Source organism: Poecile atricapillus, chromosome 21 (genome assembly GCF_030490865.1).
Source record: "Poecile atricapillus isolate bPoeAtr1 chromosome 21, bPoeAtr1.hap1, whole genome shotgun sequence".
NCBI classification, from domain to species: Eukaryota; Metazoa; Chordata; class Aves; order Passeriformes; family Paridae; genus Poecile; species Poecile atricapillus.
The window spans coordinates 5,657,552-5,684,445 of NC_081269.1; the positions used below are offsets into that span (position 1 = coordinate 5,657,552).

General features: G+C 56.0%; 1 protein-coding gene across 1 annotated transcript in view; it reads left to right on the forward strand.

The window, feature by feature from the left end:
• Nucleotides 1-702: 702 nt before the first annotated feature.
• The window catches only part of RTN4RL1 (reticulon 4 receptor like 1), a 29,859-nt gene continuing 3,667 nt past the window's right edge, over nt 703-26,894 (forward strand). The window contains exon 1 of the mRNA XM_058854387.1: nt 703-1,055. Coding sequence (XP_058710370.1) covers nt 1,043-1,055 — 13 coding nt within the window. The 5' untranslated portion in view covers nt 703-1,042. The remainder of the gene's footprint in view (nt 1,056-26,894) is intronic.

Below are 26,894 nucleotides of genomic sequence, written 5' to 3' on the forward strand. Positions count from 1 at the left end.
GAGTGCGGGGACGGCAGGAACCGGGAGACAAAGGGAACAGCAGGAACCGGGAGGCAGAGGGGACAGCAGAGCCTCCGGTGGGGTATCCGTGACCCCGGTGGGGCAGAAGGGACCCGGTGGAGCCGAGGGGACGAGAAGGGACGGAGAGCACCGTAGGCGGCGGCTGGGACCGTGCCGGGGCGGCGGGGACAGCACGGACAGCGGATCGGACGGCGGCATCTCGGCAGAACACGGCGACACGGCGGGCAGAGGGGACGATAAGGGGCCGAGGGGACGGCGTGTCCCCGGGGAGCGGCAGGGACGGGGCTGGGCAGGCGGGACAGCGGGGACAGCCGTGACCACGGCAGGCACGGGGCGGCGCGGCGGAGCCTCGGTGCGATAACGGGGCACCGTGTGCACACGACGGCAGAGGCGACAACGATGGGCCGGGAGTGACAGTCGGTCTCGGGAGGACCGCAGAGCCCCGGAGGGGCGGCGCTGGGCCATACCCCCCGGTGGGGCGGAGGGAGGGCGGCGGCGCGGGGAACGGGAGCAGCGGCACTTTCACGAACTGTCCACGGGAGGCGGGAGAGGCGGCGGCGGCGGTGGAAGGGGGGGCCCGGGGGGGGGCTCGCCCAGCCCAGCCCGGCCCGGCCCTGCCCGCCCCGTCGCTGCCCCGCCCCGCCCTGCCCAGCCCTGCCCGCCGCTGCAGGCAGCGCGGCACCGGCACCGGGCACCCCTTTATAGGCTCTGCCCGAGGGGGTGGGGGGCGGCGGCGGCCCCAGCCCCGAGGGGGCGGCTCCCCCCTAAAAGCCGGCGGCGGGACGCGCGGCGGGCAGAGGCGCGGCCGGCGCTCCCCGGTGATCCGGGGCCGGCGCTCCCCGGTGCCGCTGCGGCTCGGCCCGCCATGCCCCCGCGGGGGCCGCTCGCCCGGGCTCCGGCTCCTCGTTCCCGGTACAGCAGCAGCAGCCGCCGCCGCCGCTACCGCTCGCCGCCGCCGCGCCCGAGGCTCTGAGCGCCGCCGCCGCCGCCGCCGGGAGACCGCGCCCGCCCCGGCTCCAAGATGCTCCGCCAAGGTGAGCACCGCACCGGGAGGGCACCGGGTGCCGCGGGCATCGGGGGCAGCAGGGCCGGCCCCGAAGTTTGTCTCCCCGCCGAAGTTGGGGCCGCGCCGCCGGGCGCCCCCCGCCGCCGCCGCGTTACCGGCGCCACCACCGAGGCTCGGGCACCCCCCGGGGAGCGGCACCGGAGGGAGCGCAGCGCGGCGGGGAGGCGGCAGACCGGGAGGAGCGAAGGGAGGCAGGGCGAGCGGCGGGTCCCGCAGGACCGGGGACGCGGCGGGTCCCGGAGGCACCGGAGTACGGCGGGTCCCGGAGGCACCGGGGCTGCGGCGGGCGCGGGGGGGGGGTTGGTGCTCTTCCCTCAGGACGAGGGAACGGGCAGCGGGGCTCACCGGGGAGCGCGGGGGGTTCGGCGGGGAAGTTGGGGCGAGCCGTCCCGTTCGGCCCCCCCCGAGGAGAATCGCTCCGCTGTGACATCACGCGATTTCCATGGCAACCGCCTGGGACATCATCGGGGAGCTTTGTGACATCACAGCGAGGGGAGCAGCCGACCCTCCCGGGGGGTCCGGGCCGGTGGGGGGGCCGGGGGGCAGGACCCCTGGCCCCGCTGTACCGGGGCCAATCCCGGGGAGATGCTGGGGACAGCGGTGCCGTGCTGGGGGACCCCGGCCGGACCCCCCAGCGCTGTCCCGTGCCCCAGGGAGGGGACGGCCACACAGCCCCAGGCCCAGCCCTCGCCACCACCAGCACATGCCCCTCTCGGACGAGGCTCGGGCAGCGGAGAAGGTGCCAACGCTGCGTGTGCAGCCCCTGGCATCGGGGTGCGGACCCCCGGTCAGGGCCGAGCCCCCGCTGCCACCCCAGCGATGTTTTTTCCCACTGGGGGAAATGTCACCTTGCGGCTGTGGGGCCTCGCACTCAGAGGCTCCTTTCTCTGGCTCCCGCCTCAGCTTTGTTTGGCGTATTAACCCAACGCCGCTGGATGACTTGAGAATAAACCCCAAGCCTGCGGAGCAGTCCCGGTTTCCAGCCTTGATTCCCAGCCCTGGTGCTGCCGGCTGGAGGAAAAGCATCATCCAGGCTGGGAAACTGGGAGCCTGAGGTGGAGGCAGGCAGTGAGGCTGCCGACAGGGTTGGATCCCACCAGGGGTAGCCTGTTAAGGTCAAGATCTACAGCTTTCATTTGTGGAGCTAGAAAAACAAAATGCAAATTGAAGAGCCTGTGGGCTAAAGCAAAACCTATTCTTAAAGTTTTTGTCTTGTTAAGCAAGGAAATAGAGTGCCAAATAGGCTTTGTTAAGTGGCAGTCTAATTAATAATTTAAAATCTTGTAGCTGTCTTTCATTAGAATTTATCTGTACATCAACCACAAAATCAGTCAAACACACTCATTTATAAGTTAATACCATTCCTGAATAATTCAACAGGCAGTTAGAGGAGGCCTCCATCCTGCCGGCAGGTTCTCCCCTCCCTGCCTCACCGTGGCCAGGTGTCCCTGGGCAGAGGGTCCCTGTCCCCAGCATTTCCCCCAAACGTGGTGCAGAGGGGACATCCCCCATGTGAAACAAGGGGACAGCAGCTGCTGGGGCACAGGGCTGGGGCCAAGCCCCTCTGTGAGGCTCTGGGGCAGCTGGTTTTGTCAAGGATGGTGGCAAAGCAAGGCTGTGCTGGTGGGTGGCAGCACGGGCTGATGGTGGCACTGCCACCGCATCCCACTGCCAGGGAGCAGGCTTGAGGCTGGGGCTGTGGCAGTATTGAGGCAGCAGGAGCTGTGCCGTGGTTGGCACCTCCAAGGGAGGCAGCTCAGAGGGGACGGCTTCACACGCGGTGCCGCACGGGCAAAGTCGTTTGCAGCGGGATGGCGGCAGCGTGGCCGGGCAAGAGCTGCGATTCCTGGGGACATTTTGGGCCTCTTGTGCTCCACGAGCTTCATCCGTGGAGTCAGTGGTGGGATTTGGGGTGGGTTCTGTGCAGTGGGATGTCATTGGTGGTGTGGCAGTGTGGGGTGCAGCTCCAGCCCGGCTGAGGGTATCACAGCCTTGTCAGAGGTGGCCGCAGGCAGCCGCAGGCTGGAGTGCAACACTGGCGATGCAGGAGAAGGAGATTTCCAGGTCAAGGATGACACCAAGGTCATGGGCAGCCACATCCCTGTCCCTTCCATCGCTCATCCCATCGACGGGGCGTCCAGCCTCCATCCCTCCCCGCCAGGGCAGCAGTCAGTGGGCAGGGTGCAGGCGCAGGCTGGACTGCGGTTCTCGCGCCGGGGAGCCAAGAGCCCAGAAACCTTTCTGCTTATAAAAGTTTAATTTCCTAAAGAGCTGATAGGAAGCCACAAGCTCTCTGTGCCCGATGAAGCAAGGGAGGGGGTCAGGATGCGGCCCAGGCTGTCCCTGCGGTGGTGCTGGGGGGAGAGAGGCAGACAAGACCTGGAGTGGGAGCTGGGAAGCGAAGGAGCCGTCGCCGCTCAGTGACCTGCACTGATGGAGCCCGGCAGGGTCAGAGCTGTGGCCACGCTTGGCTGGATGTTATTCCCACCTTTTGCCTAAAATGCCACACCTGGCGCCCCGCAGTCCTGTCTGGGTGCTGGAGGCTGTGGGTGACACTCCAGGTGGCCTCCCTTAAAAACATCAGAGAACCTGCCAGGGAGATGTAAAAATATGCATTTTCCAGCGTGATTTCACACCCATCTTTCCCTGAAGCACCTGGCAGTGCTGGAGCCAGTGGCACAGGCCAGCAGCAAGGGCAGTGGAGCTCCATGGTTTGCAGGATGAGGACACGAGTGGGATGTCATTGCCTTGGGGGCAGGCAGGAACTTGGGCTGCTGGAAACTGCTGGAGTGCTGATGGGTTTTGACAGCAAGATCCAAAATCTCGTTTGAAGGCAAAAGCCAGGCAGGGAAGTGTGGGAGCCTGGAGGGACGTGGTGGTGGCCAGGTGTGACCAGGGCTGTCTCCCACTGGGGTGTCCCCTGCTGCTGGCAGTGCCCCTGTGGGAGTGTGGAGGCAAAGCCCCCCTTGCAGAGGAGTGACCCAGGACACGGCCACTTCAGCCCCACGTCACTGGGGCACCCCTGGGTGACACTGCTGCTCAACTCCACCCCAGGGAGCTGCTCCAGTCTCCCCCAGACAGCCAAAACCTTGGGCTTTGTTTGCAAAGTGCAATTCCAGGGTTCAGCCACAATCAGTAGAGACTTGGTTTATTAAGAGCAGATTACGTTTGCAGAGCACTTTGGTGGCAGCAGCACCCACACCCCAGCAGTGGTGGCTGTTGTTGGGGTTCCCAGCAGGTTGGGATGGGCGAGGTGTTGCCCTCGTTCAGAACCCACTGAAGGAGGCTGGAGTCTGATTTAAGAGCAGAGGCAACAAGTGGGAGGCTGCAGGGAGAGCCGTGAGGCCAGGAGCAAGCGGGATCCGGGTGGGATTTAGCGAGGAGGAGCTGGGGATGCGTGTGCTGGCATGGGCAGGGGTGCAGAGCACGGCCTCAGGAGCACCACTGGGATACAGGAGCATCCGTGTCCTCTCCAGCAAGGCTGCTCTGCTCTTCCGCTGCTATTTTGGGTGACGCTGCTCAAGCCCAAGGTGGAAGGAGCTGGCTCAGCCTCAGGATCCTCTGCCAGCAGCAGGGCTGGCGCTGTCCTCGCTCCGGATGTCAACACCACATCCCATCTCCCAAATCGAGGAAGCACCAATCCCACCGATCCCCCTGTACCATCCCTGCGGAACAGCATCACCATGGAAACCCACAGCCCTGCGCCTGCCGCCCGGCAATCAGAGGGGGGACACTTTTAGGAATATTATTTTTACTGATGACAAATGGTGGAGGCTCGGTGCTGACAAAGGAGATGAGCCCAGTGCTGGGCAGCTCCTATTTTCCCAGTGGCCGGTTTTTCTCCTGCTTTTCCTGCTGAGGACACGTGCTGATGGGGCAGCCGCGGCTCTGCCCGGGTGCTAAAGTGCGGGCAGGGCGAGCGGCAGATGCAGGACGGGAAGATGCGGGGGGCAATCTTCTTTGCGCAGATTAGGATTGGGGGTTATTAAGCGGAAAATGCTCCATTTGGTGTAGAAATCTCCTTTTCCTTTTTAACAGCATATGTGCCCGCTGGCTGCTTGCTTGCCGGTGCTGTTGGCACAGCGGCTCTGAGCCGGCACGGCAGCTTGGAGCCGGCCCAGCTTTGGTGGGCAGCTTTTAGCGATGCTCCTGCCTTGGCTGGGAGAGCCGTGACCCCTCTGGTGGCTCACGGTGTCAAAAGCTGATTCCTGTCACGGCTGCGTCTCTCATGGCCAGCGGGATGGGGTGGCAGCGGGATTTGGCCCTGGAGAGGCGATGGCACAGCAGGTCCGTGGTGGTCCAGCGCATCCGAACAGATCCCGAGCGTGGGGAGAGCGCGGTGCTGGAGCCGGAGCGTGTCAGAGGTTGCTCCACGTGCTCCCTAAGTCCCGGCATCACCATCACACGGGGAGGATGCAGCCGCTGTTTACCGGGGAGCGGCGGTGGGAGGGAATTTGGCTGCTGCTGCTCTGGCAGGGCTCCTCACGGAGCAGCCCTGCAAGTGGAGGGGAGGTGCCAGCGGCTCCGCCAGCCCCGTGTGCCGCACTTGGGAGCCGCTTTCTATTTTTTTCCAGCTGCATTTGCACCAGCGCTTGCATTGGTTTGCTTGGGGAAAGCCCATCCCCGTGAGCACGGGACCCCCACGCTGCCAGCCGAGGGGTGCAAAGCCCGTCCTTGGGCACGGAGAATGTCACGGGGGCTTTTTTGGCCCGAGGTGACCCGGCTGAGATCTTGTCCCTGAGACCTTCACCCAGCTGGGTATCCCTGTGCGTTCGGTGTGTGCTTGCACCGGGCAGAGCCCTTCCGATCCCCGCGGGGTGAAGGCAGAGGGGAACAAAAGCTGCCGGCTGCATCCGCCGCCAGCTCCTGCCTCGCTGAGCCTCCCTCCTTCCCTCCCCGCTGCCTGCAAATTCGGCATCCCATCGGGTGCTGGATACAGCCACCCTGCGGGAGGCACAGCAGAGCCAGCAGAGGGGTTGGGATGATCCCCCCTAGGCAGGGATATGCCGGGGTGTTTGTGCTAACAAGCCCAGCGTATTATAATTTCAATGGAATTTAAAAAACAAAATAGTCCTCAGACAAACGACTCTGCAGTGCCTCTGCCAGGGCCTAAGATCTGCTGCTATCTATTTTTTAATAATTGAGGGTAATAAATATGTATTTCTTTCTCCTTTCTCTCCGTACGCCGCAGCTTGTCAGCTCCCTGCGTCTCTCCTCTGATCAGACCCCATCTTTGCCGCGCGGAAAGGAAAAGAAAGGGAAAAAAAAGAAAGAGAGGGGAGAGGAAAAAAAAAAAAGATTCTTTAAGCAAAAAGGATTAAAGCCTTGAAAGTAGGTCTGCCCGAGCCACTCGGCTCTTCCTGCTCCCTGCCAGCTGCAGACAGAGCCAGGGACAAGAGGAGCATCCCCAGGTGGTGGGATCCGTCCCCGCGGGGTGTTTTTGGGTGCAGAGCCCGGCTGGGCAGCGGCAAATCCCCCGGGGAATGGGGCTGTGGCTGGGCAGAGCCGCCGGGGAACTTGGCAAACCGCTGCTCAGAGCCGGTTCTGCTTCGGCGGCAGATATTCCCCGGCTTATTATTCCCTCTGGTTTTCAGATGGAGATATTGGCTCCAAGACGTGGAGGGGGTTTGGCGGTGGGGCTGAGCCCGGGCCAGGCTGCGGGACCCCCCCGGCCTCGGGATGCTGGGGCGGAGGAGGCGCTGGTGTGAAGGAGGCGGCTATTTATAGCTTCCCTCGGCTTTTGTTCCTTTTCCAGTAGAGCTCCTCTCGAAATAGAAACAGTGCCGACTGCGCGGCCGCTCCCGGAGCCCAGCCTGGATGCGGGGGGCACCTCCCGGTCCGGGGCGGGGGGATATCCCAAGCTCTGGGGTGCTTTGGTCTTGGGCATCCCCCCATCCTGCATCCCTTGAGACGGGGCTGCTGTGGGATGGGGAGTGGAAGCTGCCCCTCTGCACCCCCCGTGTGCCGGTGATGCCCGTCCCGACCCTGAAGGGGATGAATGGCTCTTAGGAGAGCGTCTCCGTAGGGTGACAGCCCTGGGTGTCCCTTGGGAATGTAGGTGAATCCCTCGGGAACGCCCTGACAGGATCTGTCCCCGTTTTCCAGCTCAGTCGTTGCCTCTGCTTTCCCCTCCCAGCATCCAGCAGCACCCCCTTGCTCCCCGCCCCCTCCCCACTCCATCTCTGATCAATATAGCTGGGAAAAACAAAACAAAACAAAGTAAATATTTAATACGATCCAGGGAGCCACAGCGAGCGCTCCCCCCGTCTGTCTCCTCCAGCAGCCGCTCGCTGCAGCTCCCCAGCCCTAATGAGCCTGAGTGCAACAGGGATCGATGGCAAAGGCAACCTCCGCAGAGGGGTCAGGTCTGCCACATCCCCTGCGCTGCTCCAGAGCTCAGGCTTGGCCCCCTGCACCCCCCAGGGCTGCCCGCCCTCCTCATCTTCCTCCTCGTGCCCCCTTTTTCCTCTCCTGCGTCCCCTTTGTTGTTTCCAGTTCCTGGGGGGGATGGAGGTTCTGCTGTTCCATCATGGCCACACGGGACATGGGCTGTATCAGCATCAGCTCCAGGCTGGGGGGCTTCCTCAGGGTGTGGGATCCAACATGGGATGAGTGTGTCTTCCCCCACACTCGTGGAGCAGATCCCTTATGGATGGAAGTGGGAGTCTCTGGGTGACCCCAAATACCTTAAGAGCTGCCTCTGGCTTTTTATCCAGGGCCAAGACAGTGGCTGTGTTTGTGGTGTGATCAGGTGTGCCTCCTCCTCATCCTCCTCCTCAGCCTCTCATTCCTCAGCTGCGTCCCTTGGTGTCCTCCAGAGACCCCAAGTGCTGACAGAGTTTGGGCAGTGCCTGTGCCAGGCTGCTCCTGGCAATGCCAGTGCAGGACCTGCCTCATTGCCCTCTAGCTCCACATGTTTTCCAAGTTTGGATGGTCCCTGTCAACACCAATGGAGCTGCCAGATTTCCTGTCACCCTGGCCCAGCTGCCCTGTGCTGGAGGGTCCCCTTTGTGCCCAACCTGTGCCACAGATGAAGGAGAGGGACCAAGCTTTTCCCCCAGGCAGGCATTCCATCAGCTGGACCTGTGCATCCCTGTGCTGCCTCATCCTGCCCTGGTGTCCCACAGGATGCAGAAGTGACACACAGGAGGCAGAAATCAGGAGGGCACCAGGCTGTGCTCCTCTGCCACCACAACACTTTGCAAATATTTTTCCACGTGAAAGTCAATTGTCCTTGGTAGTGCCTGGGATGAACCCACGACTGAATTCCATCCCTGGGATGCGATGAGAGGAATGCCCACCCTGCCTGATGCCCCTCTTCCAGCACTGCCAGACCTCCAGCACTGCAAAGCCTCAGCCAGGCTGTGCCTGGGGATGGGAACTGCATTTACAGCTGGAAAACAGCCCAGAGTGCCCCGAGCACAGGGCTGGGAATGGGCATCTCCAGCTCCCAGGTGATGCCACTGAGCATCCTCCTGCAGCTCAGGGTCTCCCAGCAGGCTGAGGTGCAGGACTGCCCCTGGGAAGTTCAGCAGAGGGAGCATGAGCTGGGACAGCGGTGCAGCTCCTGCGTCACAGATGCAGCTTGTGGCAAAGTGCCGAGGAAGTTTTGCAGCAGCATTAGAAAATGTTGACATGTTTTTTGAAACAATTTCAGATCTGATATCTGCGCCAGATTGAGTTTGTAACCAGCTTTATTGTTTAAGCCTGCTGGGATTTCATCAAAGGCGTCTGCTGTTTACCCAGAACCATTTCATTGGAGAAAACAGCAAACAGACCTGCATTTCTATCTGATTTCACTTTTTCCTTTTCCTCCTGAATTTAAGTGCTTGTGAAAAGCATGGCTGATAAGCAGAGCGGTGTGGATAAATCCCGAGGACTGGCGCGGTGGATGCTCTACCAGCTGCTCCAGCTTTATTAATAGACTGAAGGCAGTTGCTGGACCAGCTGCTGGGTGCCAGCCTGGAGCGAGGCACCCGCCTCAGGGGCAGCTGGATGTCCCCAGATGGTTTTGGGATCTCCATCGCGGCAGGATGAGCCGAGTCATGACTCCTCAGGATGCCGAAGGCTGGGAAGAGGATTCACGCGGAGCTTTTTTAGTGCTTTCAGCGTGAATTCAGATTTAAACTGTGAGGGAGCCAATGCCTGTCCCTCCCCAGGGAGTGACCCCAGCAGGCAATGTGCTCTGTCACTCCATGACAAGCCAGGCCGAGGCAATGCAGCCACGGGAAGCAGAGAAGGATGAAGGAGAAACCAGACTAGAAAGGGGCTTGGTGTAAAACTGCATCAATCCTTCTCTTACATCCCTGGGGAATTCAGTGGCTGCCAGCCTGGCTCTGTCTTTTGCCCATTGCTGGCCTTGGAAACACTGGAGAGGAGGATTTGGGGCTTGAGACAGAGCCCAAGAGGCTTTTACAAGGAGCTGACCTGGGGGCTGCAGCCCCCTCTGCCACTGACTGTTTTGCTCCAGGCATCTTCCCACGGTTGCATCCTGGTCACCCATCACCAGCATTGTTTTCTCCAGGATTTGGCATCTCCCTCACTTGGAAATGGCCTTGGTGGCTGTTCCCACTTTTCCTGGCTTTGGGGACAGAGGCACAACAGGCTGGGGTTGCTGGAGTACATCCCACTGCCTTTCCCAGAGTCCCTTTGGCATCTCCCAGCTGTCCCAGGTGCTGGCACTCCCTGGGCAGGTGGTGACAGTGGCACCTCGCTGGCACTCCGAGGTCTTGTCTTGCCCATCGATCACACCTGCATGGTGACAATGTAATTTTTATCTCCAGTTGTTTATTTCTCAGACAGAACTACTTGTAAATTCCAAGAAGAATATATATCCCTGTGCGTGACAGATCCAGCACATGGCGATTAATCTGCCCTCTTAAGACCTGAATACAAAAGTGTCCCAATGTCACTCCTAGATGGGGTGTCAAGCCCTGGGGCAGCACTTTGGGGATATGCAGGGGCCTGGTGGCAGAACGTGCCCAGCTCCAGGTGATGCTTCCCAAATACTTATTGCACTTCCTACCAGCTCCACTGATCCCTGACTGATATTCCAGCTCTCCAGACTCAGGCTCCAGCTCCTCTTTTTGGGAGGTTTATGCAAATAGGGCTTTTTTTTTTATTTTTTTTTATTTTTTTTTTTTTTTAATTCCTCACCGCTGCTGCTCTGCTGTGCCCCAGATAGCAGAAGTGCTGAGGACAGGTGTTTGCGTCAGGTCCTGCGGCACCCGCGTCCTGCCCGGCTGAGGGGAGGAGGGATGTGCCGAGGGGATATCCCGGGGGGAAAAGGGCAGGGAGCATCCAGCAGAGGCCAAGGATGGAGAGGGGAAGCTCCTTTAATGGCTGCACCGCGCTAGTGAGGATGGGCATTGATGGCAGTGCAGGTCTGTTCCAAGCCCAAGCGTGGCTCTGTCCCCTGTGAGGGGCAGGACAGGGATTGGGGTGCCACTTTGGGCTCTGCAGCATCCCACAGCCCCATTGGCAACACCCTCTGTGTCATAAAGACTCTTATTTACAACGTCCTACTCGGGAGCATCTGGGAAGCGGAGCGCGTCATTTCCAGAGAGAGCAAAAATGCTGCATATTTCAGTGTCTTTTGAATTTTTTAGGTTTCCCTGAACTGTGCTAATGGGTTGGTGGTGGTGGGGGGGAGGTGAGGGCCCAGCCCAGCTCCCGGCCTGCCTTGCTGCTCCGCCACGCGGCCATCACTGCATTGCTGCTCTTAAAATATTCAGTGCTGTTGGCCACAATTTCACAGCGGGTCAAAGCGCGCCGAGCCAGCAAGAAGGAGGGAAAGTGTGACAACGAGATTAACCCCGGCCCGGCAGGCCCCGGCCGTGCTCGGCAGGCTGAGCACGATGTGCTGCAGCCACCTGGTCCCAGGGGACCAGCAGCGAGTCCAAAGGGGCCACGACACCCAAAATCCCTCTGGTTGCCCAGTCTTGCTGAGTCGGTGGCATCACCTGCAAAATGGTGAAGGGACATTGAGAGCATCCAGAGTCCTGCTGGGAGGACCGAGCTTCCCCTCCTTCTCCAAGCTGCTGCAAGGCAGATGCAGTGGGATGAGGAGCTGAGGATACCCCCAGGTCTTGGGGACATTGCTGAGAGCCCTCAGTGCTTTTCGTGGTGGAGCAGCAGATTTACAATGCAAAGGAGCAGCTGCTTGAGCCCTGTTTGCTGACAGGGATTTAGTAATCCTGTCGTCAGTCAGCCCAGAGTTTGCTCTCGGAGTCGCTGCCTTTGGCTGCCAGGCTTCTCCAAGAAAACTTCTGAGGCTGGGGGAAAGAAGTGAAGCCAAGCACGTGGGCTGTGCCCACCATGCAAGGGGGATGGTGTCTGTGACTCTGTGTGGAGCCTGGGGTGGATGAGGGATGATGCCACAGGGAGAAGGTGTGTGCCAGGCTCAGTCCTGGAAGCCACGTGTTGTTCAGAAGCTGAAGACCCCCAGGAACCTCCTGTTGCATGGACTGCACCCCCGTGGGCTGGGATACCTTGCATGGCCAGCTTGGCTGAGGCTTGCTCTTGTGTCTCCTGTACTTTCCTTGGATTCCTGGTGGCGTGCCACGACTTCAGAGCTCGCCCCCAGCAGCACGGATGAGTGCACATGCAGGCGTGGTGTCACCTGCAGCTGATGGATGCTCTCCTGGGGTTCTGAGGGCACTGTGGCTGATTTACCAGCGTGTCTCCAGGGGTCAGGGTCATGCCACTGGTCTCCCTGGACAAGAGGTGGCTGCTGGGTTGGGTGTTCTGGCAAGGAGCTGGCAGCACTGTGACCATCCTGCTGTCCTAGGCTGCCACCTCCAACCCGAAGGCAACCAGCCCTGTGGTGACACCTCTGTCACTGCCTCATCCCCAGACACACCCACTCATTGCCAAAATCACCTTCCCAAGGGTGCAGGGCTGCATTGGTGAGTCTGCTAAGCTTGGGGCTGGACCAGCAGTGCCCTCCTTGAGCCAGCCCCGTGGTTGCCCTCCTGCACCCTGTGCCGGCGGCAAGCCAAGCTCTTCTCCCTAATTCTCCTTCATCCCTGTTAATGTACCACCAGATGTTCTCATTATCCATTTAAACATATAATCCTCCCCCGAATCCTGCTAAGCTCCTGGCCTCCCTGATACCTCATGGCAGTGCGTTCCACAGGTTAATTATGCATTTTTAATTAATCACCAAGCAGAGAATGACCCATGAATAAGGGATATGAAGATCCTTCAACTGGGAATAGTTGGCAAATTGTCCCCAGGCGGGGCCATGCCAGTGTCATGGTCTCCTTGAATAACAGGACTAGCTCTAAAAATTCCTGGGTTTTGGATCTGACATGAGTGGAAGTTGTGACAGAGCTGTGCCTGTGTGGATGGGACCCCTCCTGTGCCTCGTGTCCCCCTCCAAATGGGGAGGAACCACATCCCCACCAGAGCTATCTGTGTCCCACCTGGAAGTGATGGAGTGAGTGCAGGGAGGAGGAGGAGGAGGAGGAGGAGGAGGAGGAGGAGGAGGAGTGAGGCAGGGAGGGGAAAAAAAAAATCACATGTTGTTTTAAAAAGGCTTTTTTGACTGAATGCTGAATAGGGTTTGGGAAAATTGCCTTAAAGGCCTGTTCTCTGCAGGGACGGAGCTTTTCATGGAGCAGGAGTATTCTGAAACTTAATTGCACATTTGCACGGGCTAGTGTTTTTATTTCTCTCAGGTCTCCGAGGTGGTCTTTGAAGATTGCTGTCTCTCTGTAATGGTTTTCTTTATCTCAAATAAATTCCGCACACCTGCGAGGTGGAGCTGCTTGAAAGAAATTATGTCGGAATTGGCTCTCGATTTAATAAATCTGCAAATGGAACTGGGATGCAGAGAGGCGAGGTGGTTGGTGGGGCTGGCTGCCCCTCCTCCCTGCTCCCCACCTCTCCTCTCCTTTCCCTTCTCCACCAGCCTGCTCCCAGCCTCCCCACGGGCCAGGAGGAGTGTGGGGCTGGGCAAAGCAAGTCCAGATCCTGCCTTTTCCCCCTGTCAGCCACTGCTGGCACATCTGAGGGGGCTCCAGCTGAATGTCTGGCAGTGCAGACCCCTCTAATGCCCACCTGGCTGTCTCCTCCAGGAGCGTGATACCCTGGCACAAACCCATCTGCTCTTCCAAAAGTTGCCATTACGACCCCAGGATCTAAAGGCTCACTTGATGGAGATGGCACTACAAGCTGAATGCCCAAGGGGTATTCCCAAGGAATGTCCTAAGGACCCTCCTCCAGGGCAGCCCGATGCCTTTATCTTTCCTGCCCTCAGTTTGGAGCTGTGGTTTGCCCCAGCAGCTCCTCCTGTAGCTGCCCATCCCACGCTGCCACCATTTCTCCTTCTCCAGGAATCAGTTCTGCGGCTCCCCAGCTCACCAGGGAACGTTTAGCCAGCGCTCCATTTTGGAAGCAGCGCGAAACACCGGAGAAGAGCCTGCGGCAGGGCTGTGTGCCGCTGCAGCAGGCAGACACAAATCCCCGGGCAGCCGGGGCAGCGTGTGCCGGGCAGCCCCGGCTGTCAGGCGGAGAGGGATGGGCGGCCGCGGGAGTACACAGACAGGTTAATGGCAGCCGTGGATGCTGCACAATTGGATTTCACCTCCCCGCTTCTTAAGGAATCAGCAGCTCTCCCTTGCTCAGAAATCCGGCTGTGCCCCTCTTCCCGTGAGCCTCGGGATGAACTGTTCCCTGTTGAAAGCTCACCAAGGGCCGTTTCAAACCCTCCCCAGACACGAGGTTGCCCGCAGAGGCCGTGTCACCTCCTGTGCAAGCCCCAGCTGCTCGGGCTTCAGGTGGACAAGGCGCCGGGAGATTTTATTGCATTGCTGGATTTTGTTCCACTCTGTTATTCGCCACGATTGAATTTGCTGCCGTGGAGGCAGGAGCTGGCGCAGCCGGAGCTCCCTCGCCGCCCGCGCCGCTCCGGTGGGACCGTGACCTTGTCTGGGTGTCTCACTTAGCCCTCAGCTGGGTAATTCGGTGCTGGTGTGGGAGCTGGGCGTTCATCTGCCTCCCACTGAGCATCCCGGCGTGGTCCCGCTCCCTTGGCTGAGCCAAATGCTCTCTCTGCTCCACTTTTAAGCGTTGACCTTGGAAATGCTTTCAGGGAAAGCATCTGCCTACCCAGCTCTCTCCTGTCTTTCCTACCTGATTATGTCCCTCTGTCCTCGTCTCCCTGGGCAGCTGCTGAGATTTCAGTGCTCTGGGTATCACCACAGTGCCTGAACCCCTGTGCGAAGCATTCCCAAGTTTTAGTCACACTTGCTGGTTCATGGTGTCAGCTGGGAAACAGCATCTCATCTTCCTCCTACCCTGCTCTTGCACTTACGTAAAAAGCACCTCACTTTCCTGAAAATGTAGTTTCTTGGTTCATTTTCTCTTTGGACAGAAAGCAGAGTGGCAGCAGAGCTGGCAACATCCCACCTTTCAGTGCAGGTGGCCTTGGATCAGTGCAATCCTGTGTGGTGGCACCAACGCCACACCAGCACAAGACCTGACCCCAGCCCTTAACAGGGACACAGAGCCATCCCCAGTGCGCTGGGAGATGCAGCTGTGAGGGGTCAGTGGGCAGAGCCATCCAGGAAGGCTGTAGAGGTCTCATTCTCTCTGTGTGGACAGCGACAGCTCTCCTTCCCCACCAGCTGCACCATCGCCTCTGCCCCATGATTGGATTAGGGGGCTGTAACCCACCCCCCTCCCGCCCGGTCCCCGGCGCGCCGGGCTCAGATGCTGAACTCGAGAGCCATAATTTAATAAGTCTCAGGCAGACAGTGCTCTGATAGCCATCGGGATCTCTCGCCTCTTCCCTGCCCAGCCATGCACTGATTTATGCTCCCAGGTGATGGCGGGGATTTTGCCTGGGATTTGTGGTCTTCTGGGATGATCTTTTCCCCAAAGCAAGAAGCTTGTGGGGTGGGCTGGGAGCAGGAGTGGGGCCACGCAGGCTGGGGTGAGCGTGGTGCTCACGTTTCACCAGGTTGACCCTTTATTTGAGGAGGAAGGAGAGGTGGGGGACAGAGGGACCCCATTCCTCACAGCAGCAGCTGCTCTCAGGCTGCCTGGGCACAACGAGTTAAAAGTTGTAATTAGTAAAGTGCTGACGATGGAAAGGTGGGGTGGAAGCAAGCGGCACTAAATGAATCCTGAAAGGTTATTCCAATAAGCAGCAGCGCAGTTTCCAGCTGTGCTCACTTTCCTGGGAGCTGGGGGACGAGGGATGGCATCCAGGGCAGGAGATATCAGGTGGGATGAGGGATGGTGCTGGGGGATGCTCAGGTGCCAGCCATGCCTGCTGGAGTGGAAAATACAGCAGGGGAATTAAAGTAGGAGGGGGGGACAGGCCACCACATCCCAGGGATGCTCATCCAGGGGTGTGGTGGGTGACTCCTGCCCATTCTGTGTCCCCAGTGGCTTTTCCACATCGTCCAAACCCTGTCACAGGCGTGGAGCCCCATGCCCCATGTGCACGGGGAGGGGTTTGGGAGTGGTGTGAGCCACGCTGCTGTGGCAGGGAATCCTTGAGATGTGGAGAGTGGTCCTTCAGCTGCAGGGGGGGCTGCAGGGGAGGAGGATCCCGGGAAAGGCGTTGTCCTTCCAGCTGAGCAGGCAGAGCCCGGGCAGGCGCAGGCAGCCAGCGGTGGCCTCTCCCTGCCAGACGTGGCTGTTCCAGCTCTCTGCTGGTGCAACACCACACAGCTATTATTAGACTCCAGTTTTCTGTGGGTAGCTCTGAACTCCCCAGTGCCTCCAGCAGCTCGGCAGATGCCAGGGCAGAGCAGGATCTGCTGGCACTGATGGGGACAAGGGTCCCTGGTGAGTTCAGAGGGGTGGCAGTGAGGGGTGGCAGAGCCCCCCAGCATGGGGACATGGAGAGCTGAGCACCACAGCCTGCTCTGGACCTGCAGAGCAATAGGCAATTAATTAATTGTCTAATGAGAGGTTTGGCTGATGAGGAGGGCACAGAGCCCCTGGAAACACTCCTTGGGTCAGTGGTAGGTGAGAGAGATGCTGCCCCAACAGAGTCATGGTCTGCAGGGCTCTGCACCTCAAAGCACATCTGGATTTCACAGCATCGCCCCAAAATGGAGCCACAGCATCGCCATCACTGCCATCCTTGGCAGGAGGCACGTGGGAGCATGAAAGGGTTGTGGCACATCAGGACAACTCATCCCATGCCAGAGGACGGCTGGGACTGGGGACACCATGGTATCTCCTTGCTCCCACCCCTCTCCCAGCCTGGTTTCCAAGCAGGAATGTTTAAATGCCTTTTATGTTGTGACTCAAATGATGAAAGGCCTGAAAATGGGACTAACAAAGACGAGTTGTACTGCAGAATAAAAAACCCATGAAAGCAGCAGATGCTGTCATAGGAATAAATTGTATCAACAGCGATCAGATGGGAAGTGAAAAGTCAGAATGGAGTTGCTCTGTCTTTCACGCTTCCAGTGAAAATTTCTGGGTCCATGAATTTAGCCAGAATCAGGTAGGATGAAAGACTTTGTCTGACAAGGCATTTCAAAGGATCTGGGAGCCTCCAGAGATGTGGCCACTTGGACAGGGAAAAGGGGCCCCTCAGTTTTAATGAGCATTTCAGTTGCCTGCCTTTATCCTTCTGCCAAGATCTTATTTTTGTTTTCTTTTCTTTTCCCTTAAAACTGCCGATTTCTGCTCTTTGAGATTTGTTTTAACTTTGCAAAATGTGCATTCAAGCAACACAACATGAGGAGGAGGAGGAGGGTAGAACATCCCTATACTCCATTCAGCCCAACCTGTTGCTTCTCACCATAAACCCCTCCTTGCCGTGGCCAGCCCGGATGTTTTGGCTGCTGCCAGTCGGCATCACCGACCTTCCCGGCTCTGCAACCATTTCCCATCTCCCCATCTCCCCTTTCCACAGTGACAGGATCCTATCCAGGCTGTAATTAATAGAAATTAGACTGTCAAGACCTTGCAGCCCATAATTGCTTGGCCTTACTGTGGTGGAGGAGCAGGGATCGGCGGCGGGCTCGAGAGCTGCCGGTGATGGGAACACATCCCGTTATCAAAGCTATTTTTATTAAGCTTTTAATGCAGGCACTTGCTTGGTGCTGGGGGATGTGCAGCATCTCCACAAAGTCCGTTCCCAGAGGGATGCTCGGGGGGATATTTTGGGATGGAATACCGGCACTGGAGCTAGACAAAGCAGGATATTAGCAGAGTGCCATGTCCTGACCACGTTCATCGCTTGCGCATCAATTCCCAGCACCCAACTGTTCCAAACATTCAGATTTCAGGAGAGAAAAAGCAAAGTGTTGCTGCTCAGTCCTCAGGTCCCCCACATCCCCACACACCCCAAGAGCTGTGTGGGAGAGTGACAATGCCCAACATCCAACTGGGCACATGGCATTTCCTACCAGCTCATTAAACCTCCGAACAGCCCCGGATGCCGGGCAGAGGAGCAGCACAGCTCAGCTATTCACACTGCTCTGCTTTTATCACTGCCTTTTTCATGAGCTGGTAAAAAGTTCAGTGCAAAGCACAGGAGAGGTGTTTGAAAGGCAGCTGTTCTCATGACCCAGCGTGCTGGCTCACGTCTCCGGTGGGGATGGGGTTTTGCTGGGATCTGCGGCGCTCACTCGGCTGGTGACCCGCAGGGATGTTCGCTTGGAGGGCTGGTGGCATTGCCCTGAGAGGAGACCAAGGGCACAGGGAAAGGCGCTGCTGCCCTTTTTGGGTGTGGGAGAGAGACCTGAGGCTGTGGGCTGGGCTCCAAATGACGCCAACACTTCTTTTTTGGTTGGGGGGAAGAAAATGTGACAGAGCCGGCAGCTTTGATGCGTGCCCGTCCGTCTCCTTCCCCCCTGCTGCAGGCAGAATGATGTGCTGCTGAATGAGGGAGAAGGTACATGACAAGCTCCAATTTGCCCTCTTCTCCACCAAACACAAGGACATCCAGTAAATCTCAAATGCAGAAAGGCTGAAAGGGGATGATGAAAGGGAGCCCATGCGGCACGGTACAGAATTTGCTTGTGGATCTCGCTGGCACAGGACACTGCTGGGGTCGGGACCTCAGCAGGATTACAAGTTTATAGGACTAATGCCCTCCCTATCAGCCATACTGGCATGAAACCATCTCTGCCTCCCTGTGTCACGTCGCTGTCCGCTCCCGGCTCCAGCCAGGTACAGATCCAGCCAGCGCATCCCCGCTTTTCCACCGCCTCCAGTGTTTCCATCTCCCGTGGATGTGGGCTGGATGGGGCAGCCGAGCGTGCTCTGAGAGCCCGGGCAGCTGTCACTTCGCTCTTCCATCTCATATTTGCCCTGGTTTGGCTGTATTTCTGATCCTAAAGAAACCTTCCGTAGCTCCTGGCCAGCTGCTGCCAGAGAAACGAGCTGGTGAATCTGCTTTCTCCACACATGAGCTTGTTCAGCGTTTGATACCGATCTGGCTGGTGCTCAGCTGGGGTGGGTTTTGTCATTTCATCTGCAATTGTTTTGCTGTAAAGCACCTCGAAGGGTTCACTCCCCGGCTGTTTTACAAAGGACATCGTTCTTATTACTGCTGTGAATGAACTGCTTTGCATTTCTGTGAATGGGAAGGAAAACTTGTCACCTCAGGACAAAAAGGGAGTGGAAGTATCTGATGATCCCCTGAGACGCCTCAGACAATCCACTAAGCTCAAGTCATCCTCCTGTATTTCTCTTTCCTTGGGGGCAATTGGAATTATTAGTCCCTTCCTAAGGACCTCGAGATCTCCCTGTCCTTTGCCAAATTCTATCCCGGATTCACTGCAGGCTGCTGGCGAGTCCTGCCGGAGCCCTGTCCTGTCCTGGGGACCAGCAGAGGATGCCTGGTGCCTGATGGGGGTCAGGACAGCAGTGCCAGTAGCTGGTGAAACCCCCACCCATGCCTGGAATCCTGCTCAGGGTGTTCCCTGCTCCATGCCATTCTCTCCTGGAGAAGCAGCAGCATCCTGGTGTCCACTGACAACTCCAGCCACAGCAGGACACAAGGATTTCACTCATCCATGCACAGAGAGATGTGCTTTCCCCCCCAGCATTCCTGCACTCCAAAAAGGTCCCAGTGGCTTTTGAGATGCACAGTGGGGTGAGACACGGGGCCACAATAAACCCTGCAGCAGCAGGGAAAAGAGACCCAGGAAAAGAGGAACATCTGTCTCCCCTGATGTCCAGGCCCAGGACATGTGGGAATGGTTGCACCAAGGGAGGTTTAGACTGGACATTAGGAAGCATTTCTTCACTGAGAGGGTGGTCAGACCCTGGATCAGCTTTCCTGGGGAGGTGGCTGATGCCCGAAGCCTGTCAGTATTCCAGAGGCGTTTGGACAGTGCCCTTAAAAACAAGCTTTAGCTTTCGGGCAGATGGAGCATCTGTAGGTCCCTTCTAAAAGAAATATCCCCTCCCATCCCATCCTATCCCAGTGATCTGTCTCCAGCTGCTGCAAGCAGCCTCAGATTTAAGCAGCCTTCTCCCAAAGCTGCACTGAGGTGCTGGGGTTGCTCCCTGTGCCTGCAGCTACAGGACCAGCAGCATCCCACTGCAGTTTTCCACCAAGGGCATCCCTGCTGTGGAAGGTGTGCTCAGAACTGGGGTTAAGCAGAGCAGATTATACTGGGAAAACACACTCTACACTCCCTCTGCTTCTGCATGTGTTAGTCCTGAAAGAAGCATTTAAATTAAACAAGTTTCTATAGCCGAGTTTCAATCCCACAGCCACTTCCACCATTGACCTCCTTTTCTCCCCCTTTTTCTCTAGCTTGAGAGCAGGAGGAGGAGATGCAGACAGAGAGGAGTGCTAATTAAACAGGGAGTTCCACATTAGGGTACAAATCCTCTGGACTAGCACAAACCCTGCCAATTTCTGTATTTATTTATTATTTTTTCAGTACAATTGTAATTTCCAGTGGTGCCTCCAGCACCAGGAGAGAGTTCAGGGGCTGCTCTTGGAGAGGATTAGCACGCTGGAAGCATTATTACTTTCCTTCGCTGTGAATTCAGGAGTGATTCCCTGACGGCTGCACTCTATATAGAAGTGAATCGGTGCTAATTTGTTTTTGAGGATCACACATCCACCAACATGTGAAAGACAATCCTGCTTCTCGATGTATATTTTGAGCCAGTGCTACAGCAAACAACGGAAAATAAGCAAGCAAAGGAAGCCAGACCTCCCTCTCCCAGAAAGCCAGAGCTGGAAAAGAGCGGACTTTCATTATTTTTTGCCCATGTGAGTTAGTTCTGCATCTTTCCAGAAGTATTTTGGGTTTTGGCCCTGCTGCCCATGGCAGTAGAGAGCAGGGGCTTGGGCAGCTCTCACATGGAAAGCCTCAGGGATGCTGTGTTGGACGGGATGTCAGAGAGACTGAGCATAAAAGGCTCCTTATTTTTTCCTGTTAAATCATCCTCGAGTTTAACTGCAAGAGAGGAATAAATGAACTAATTGAATCTGTAACTATGGAGGGACTGGGCACCTGGCAGGGGAGCAGCAGCCCAGCCACCCATCGCTCCTCTCTCTTTATTTGTGTGATTCAGAGGGACGTGGTCCGTGGGGAGATATCAGAGCTGGCTGAAATGGAAGACAAAGCTATTGTTTCAAACAGAGTTATTGATTTTTACATTATTACACTATGAAATTTATGGTCTGGTTTCAAACTGCAATAGGAGTTAATGACCACCATCCAGAAACTTCCAGGTGACCTTGGCCTTGACTTTGGTGGGGGAAGGTGAACAGCTCCAGTTACCAGGTCAGCAAATGTAGATTGAAGTTGCGACACCCTAAAGGACTTGATTTTGGGGTGCTGCTGGGCCCAGGTACCCACCCTGACCTTGTGTTCACAGCAAGCCCCAGGCTGGTTGACAGCCATGATGGAGTGGGGAAATTGGACCTTCTCAGCTCCAAACAAAAGTTGTTCCTGCTGTTAAGCCATGTTTTGCCCCCAGCCAGAAACACCAGGATGTCCCCAGAGCTCCTGAGCAAGGCTCTCCATCCTCAGCTGACCTCCCAGAACAGCTTGGCTGCCCAAGGGTTTGCTCCTTCCAGTCACAGCTGGAGAAATGCAAACCAAGGGGCTCTGGGATGGGTGAAGAGCACCCAGGGAGAGGAGGCAACACAGCCCAGAGCAGGAGAAACCCTGGGAGAGGGGAGAGCAAAGGGCAGTGCCCAGAGCAGGCAGCTGCTTTCAAAGGCCACAGCCCATTCCTGATTCCAGCTCTCCCATCTCAGTCACAGCAGGAGGATTTGCTTTCAGGGTGACCAAGTGGACATTTGTACCAGTTAACACACGAGATACTGGTGACACAGAAGGGTTTGCAAAGGCACTTCCCAGTCTACAGCCTTTTCCTGGCTTTTCTTTAAAAGTTACCTCCTGATGTATCTTTTGGCACCAGTCTCTTCCCAAAGCTTTCCTTAGCACTATTCCTTCCAAATTTCCTTGTATGCTTCTTCCTGTGGGAACAGTGTTTCCACTTGCCAGCCAAGGAAGGCAATTTCCAGCTGCTGGAGAAGGTTTTTTTCCCTTGTAGTGCCATCTCCCTGGAACATCCCTGATGCTGCACCCCGAGCTAAAGTCATGTGAAGCCAGTAGCCTCCAAGCTCATCTTCTGCCTCGGAGGTCATAATTGCCATTAAATCACAGCTTGCCTAACCAAATTATGCAAAACCGAAATTATCTCCAATGATTTTTATGTTGCTGAAATGTTCCAGAACTGCCGGGGTGATGACTGGGGGATTGGGAGCAGCTGTCACTCCATCAGAAACCATAACTCCAAACAGCTGGGATCTGTCAGTTATTTATGACACCGGTGGCAAAAAAAAAAAAATAAAAAAATAAAATGATGAAGGTGGATGGGTGGCTGCCACTCTCTGGCTGAAAGGCAGCTCGTGCAGAAAGCAAAGCCTCGTGCTGTGTCCCGGTGCTGGGAGCTGCTGCTGATGTTTTGGGAGCAATCTCAGCGAGGATGCTCCTGCTGCAGGACCGCGGGGCAGCACCTAAGGGGCTTTGCACAGAGGCTGAAAGGGAGCTGCTGCTCACTGGGGAATTTAGGCTTGGTGACAGTCAGCACAGGCGTGTTTATTTTATCCTGTGTGTTGCAAAAAAAAATTAAAAAAAAAAAGAAGAAAGAAGAATAAGAGGAAATAAACCCTGCAGCTGCTAAGCACAGGTCTGACACTGCTTTGTCGAACCGTCCCAGATCCTGAGTTTGGCTCTTGGCTTGTGCCCAGTTGCTTTTGCTACTTTGTCCTTGCTTTTCATCGTCCTTCACTTGGCTGATGAAATTGTGAGCATTTGAGGCAGCTTTTTCTCCCTAAACAACAGCTTCTCTCTATGTGAACATCCAATTCTGAGGTCGTTCCCAAGTTTCAAAGCGTACCTTCCCCCCGGGGGTTGTAGTCATGTCTTTGTGCACCAGCTTGTTAGGGGTGGATTTTGAAAAATCCTTTGATAGATCCAGAGTGGGAACAGGGCAGGAAAATCTCAGTGAGGTGCTGGTGTTAGAACAGGTGTGAGTCTGGCCTCAAAAGAGGGTGAGTGATGAGGAAGCTTCTCCTGTTTTGATAATCCTGCCCGTGAGCAGATGCTTTGTCCCCACTTGTAGCACACTCTGGTTAAGTATTATTATTTATATTATGTAGTAGCTATACATAGTGTTTTATGGCAGTAAAAATACATAAATCAGCAACCAGAAGACGAGGGCTTTGCTCTAAAGAGCTTATAAATCTAACAGCTTGAGCAGCCCTGGTAATGGACACAGTAAGCAGGCAGTCAAGTTGCATGTAGACATGAGCTAAGATGGGTCTCCCAAAGCAGATGGTGGGTTTAGGAGAGATTTGGAAGAGAAGCAACCTGCTCCATCCTCCAGAGCGGATTCTCCTGCTGGAGAATTAGACAGGCTCTGACCCATATAAGCCTGTCCGGGTGGAGAGGTGAAAACATCCATCTGAGAGGAGCAGCTGGCCAAGAGAGAATGGGCAGGGGGTGCTGGGGTTTGTGGCAGGGCTGCCTTTTGGGGTTGTCCTGCAGGTGCATCCCCCACCAGGGACAAACCCATCCTTGTCCTGAGTGATGTCTTGGCCTCGAGTCTGAGCCTCCTAATGAAAGTAAGTGGCATCATGTTCTAAAGAAACCGAGTCCCTGCCTGGCTCAGAGGTACAGTAAAGTGTTATACACCTTAAAAAGCAAGAAAACTGCCAGGGCAGGTACACCTGACTCTCTGGAGCAAGTGGCACTGCAGAGTCAAGAGTCCCTGCCGTGGTGGCAGAGAAGAGCTCCAACCCTTCAAACCATCCGTCTTTGATCCTGGGTATCAAACCAGGGTTTTGTTGGTTTTTTTTTTTCAAATTTCTTCCTGTGCTGGCACCGGCCTGGGAGGAACCTGGTCTGGGCTGGAGAGAGATGTGCAGTGTCTGGCCGATCACGCTGGCTCCGGGCGTCTGCATTCTTCTGGCTGCTTTCAGCTCTTGCACAAATTGAGGCTTCACGCTAAATGCATTACACTGTATAACAATTAATCCCATGCTACATATAGAAAGTCCTTACTCATCAATAATGCATGTGGGAGGAGTGATTTTCACTCTCAGTAATAAGGCTAAGACAATGGAAACAAGCAGGTAATGGAGAACATTTATAAAGATGTTAATCTAATAATGAGTCTAATGCTGTTAAAAGTAAGACTGCAAACTGGACGCATCCAAAGATAAATTATTTCAAGCATTCATTAACTGATGCCTAATTAATGCCCAATTAGAGGGATGTTACATGGGAAATGGTTTGGACAGTCAGACGAATTCATTCCAATCACTGAAACCTCAGTCAGAAGCAGGAGGCAGCAGAAGGACTCGGTGAGCAGAGGCCAGGGTGACACAGCACACCAGTGGGAGAAAGGCAGGAGATAAACACCCCTTTGCTGGTTTTATCCGTGTCAGCGGGGATTTGGTTTTACTCACTTCACCAGCAGGTTTCTGGAGGATTTTTCTGTGCTGCTTTTGAAGCTCTCCCTCCCCGGTGAGCTCCGACACTCGGGCTGGTGACCCTCTGTGTGCCGCACAACCTTTACAAGATGAAGCTGAAAGGGCTGAGTCAGGAATAACAAGTTAGACAGGGTCAAACTCTCAGGAGAGCTGGGCTGGGGCTTCTCAGGAGGCTCCCATGGTGTTTTCCAGTCTGGGAAGCCCAGTGAGACCCAAGTGCCCCTGGCCCACACCCCAGTGGGATTTGGCTGCTGGATATCCCAGTGCTGGTGTTACCAGCCCCAGGAGCTTCATGGCTCCATGACCACTTTGCTTTTTGGGCATCCCATTCCCAGATCTAAACTGGGACCAGTCCCAGAGCAGGCCAGGAACAGCTTCCCACAGCACTGAGCAGTCAGCAGGTTTTACAGGCTTGGAAGGAAGGCCTCCTTGATGAGAGCACAGGCCTTGTGTGCATCCACTGGGGAGTCCAGACCTTCACAGAATCACAGATTGCTTTGGGTTGGAAGGGACCTCAAAGAACATCGAGCTCTATCTCCCCTGCCCAGGGCAGAGACATCTTCCACTAGGACCAAGTTGCTCCAAGCTCCATCCAAACTGGCCTTGGACACTTCCAGGGATGGGACAGCCACAGTTTTTCTGGGCAGCCTGTGCCAGGACCTCACCACCCTCGCAAGGAAGAATTCTTTCATTATACCTAATGTAAACCTACTCCCCATCCCAGTCCTGCTTCCCTGTTCACCCTTTTTTTCTTTCTAAGTATCCACCCTTCTGTTTCCCCAGTCTCCTTACTCCCAAATTGCAATAGGGGGAAAGACATCCCTGTCTTTTCTTCCCACCATCCTATTCTCAGGAAGCTGAGAACCAGTAACAACCCCAGCATATCCTCACCACGGTCTCTGCCTGCAGGAATTCCATCTCTCTCTCCATAGGAGCTCCAGCCATTAACTCACAGCCGCCTGTTAATTAAAGAGATGGACTCAGTTCCCTCTGACCTTTACCTCCGGAGTTATCCCTGCAGGCAGCGAGCTGTTAAACACCGCGTTCCCTTTCGGCAGGAGCCTCTACCTTGGCCATGCTCCAGGGAGGCCCAGGCTGCCTTGGTCCATCACCAGGCGTTGCTAACAGCCTCCTGTCATCACCATCCCTAGACGTGAAATCCTGTATGCTCCCAGATCCCTGCCCGGCTCCACCTCCCGTCAGTAATCCCGTTAGCCTGGCAACTGTCGTGTCACGGAAGAGCGCATAAAACTGTTGTTTGGAAGCAATATGTAATCTTCCAACCTGCTGCGTGTAGCTGGGAGATGGTTTATTGATTCAGACCCTTGTGATTTGGTATTTGCAATAACAGACTCTGCATGTGGGAGATCGTCACAGCACTTGTGCCTGGCAGGGTTTTACTAATAAACATCAGACCTACGGAAGGCGCCCGTGCTCCGGTGGCACCGAGGTAAGATGGGGGACATGGAGCTGTCCCACCTTGGTGAAGCACGTCCTCGAGTTCAAAAACCCAACAGAATATATCTGCAAACACTGCTTTATCTCTCCCATGGTAGGAAAATCCCAATATCCTCAGGACACCGCTGCTTCCCAGGCTGTGAGTGGCAGCCAGGGCTCCCGTCTTGGCAGGGAGCACTGGGTAGTCAGCATGATGCTCCCACCAGCACAGCCCCTCGCTCATCCTGCAGAGGCACGACAGCAAAGCCAAAATGCTACGGCAGTGACTTGGAGAACGTTTCTTTTCCTACACAGCCGTAGGAGTAGTCGCGAATTCAGCGTTCCCGACTCAGCAGCCCTTTTTGGCAGTGGTGCAGGGATGAGCCATCCCTCCTGGTAGCCCGTGCTTCATTTCTGAAGGGCAGCACCTGGAAGTCGTCCCCCTCATTCCCATTCCCAGGCAAGCCTCGATCCGATGCTTTGGGCAGCAATGCTATTTTTTTTCCCTATTAACCAGTCAGCGATGACTGGCTCTTACTGGTGATTTATGGAGAGTCTGAATAATCCAGTTAATCTAAAATATGTGGCAACTTTGCCTTGAAAGGATGGGTCTAGGTGGATGGGTCACTTGCTGTTAACTAAACGGCAGTAGATCTCCACACCAGGGAAAAGGCAACAGCAACCACACAGTTATATTTCAAACACAATTAATAAGAAAACAGTGAGGTTTTTGTGCCTCCAACTTGTGTTAGGCTATAGGCACTGCAAAGAGGGACTGTAAAAGCCCAAGGGGTCCCTGCTCTTGGACTAGCTGGTGATAACGATGTGGAGTAATTAGAGATGAACTCCACTTCCACTCTCGTTTTTCAGATTATTACAAGCTGAGTAGGACTCGTGGGCAGGATGGCACCGGCAGCTGTGCGCTGCTCCGCTGTTACTCCTTTTCCCCGTGAAGTCCAGAGGCAGAATTCATTAGACATGAGCAAATTTTGCATGTAAGAGGGAAAAGCCAAATCTAGGAGGAAAATCTGAATGAGAAATGACAAGTCTGGTGCAATGAGTCTGAAAAGCCACTCGGCGCAGAAGGAATAGCCTGAAAGCAAGCCTGGTGCGAGGAGTGGGAGCGAGACGGGAGCAGGGCGGCGAAAGCGGAGCTCTGAGAGCTGAGCAGAGGGAGGGGATGATTCTGCCTCGCTCTCTGCTGCGAGAAGGCCCCAGTCACAGGCACGTACTGTAGCATTAGAGGATGCAATATGCTTTGCCACAGGACATCCATTTAAAAATATGTCTGAGCATCCCACTTCCAAACGGAGTTTTCGGCTCAGCCTTTTCCACCAACTGCTGATAACACATTTCCCTGTAAATCGCTCGGGTTTCGGGGTGGATGGTGGTGTCTAACAGCCGTAGTGAAAGGAG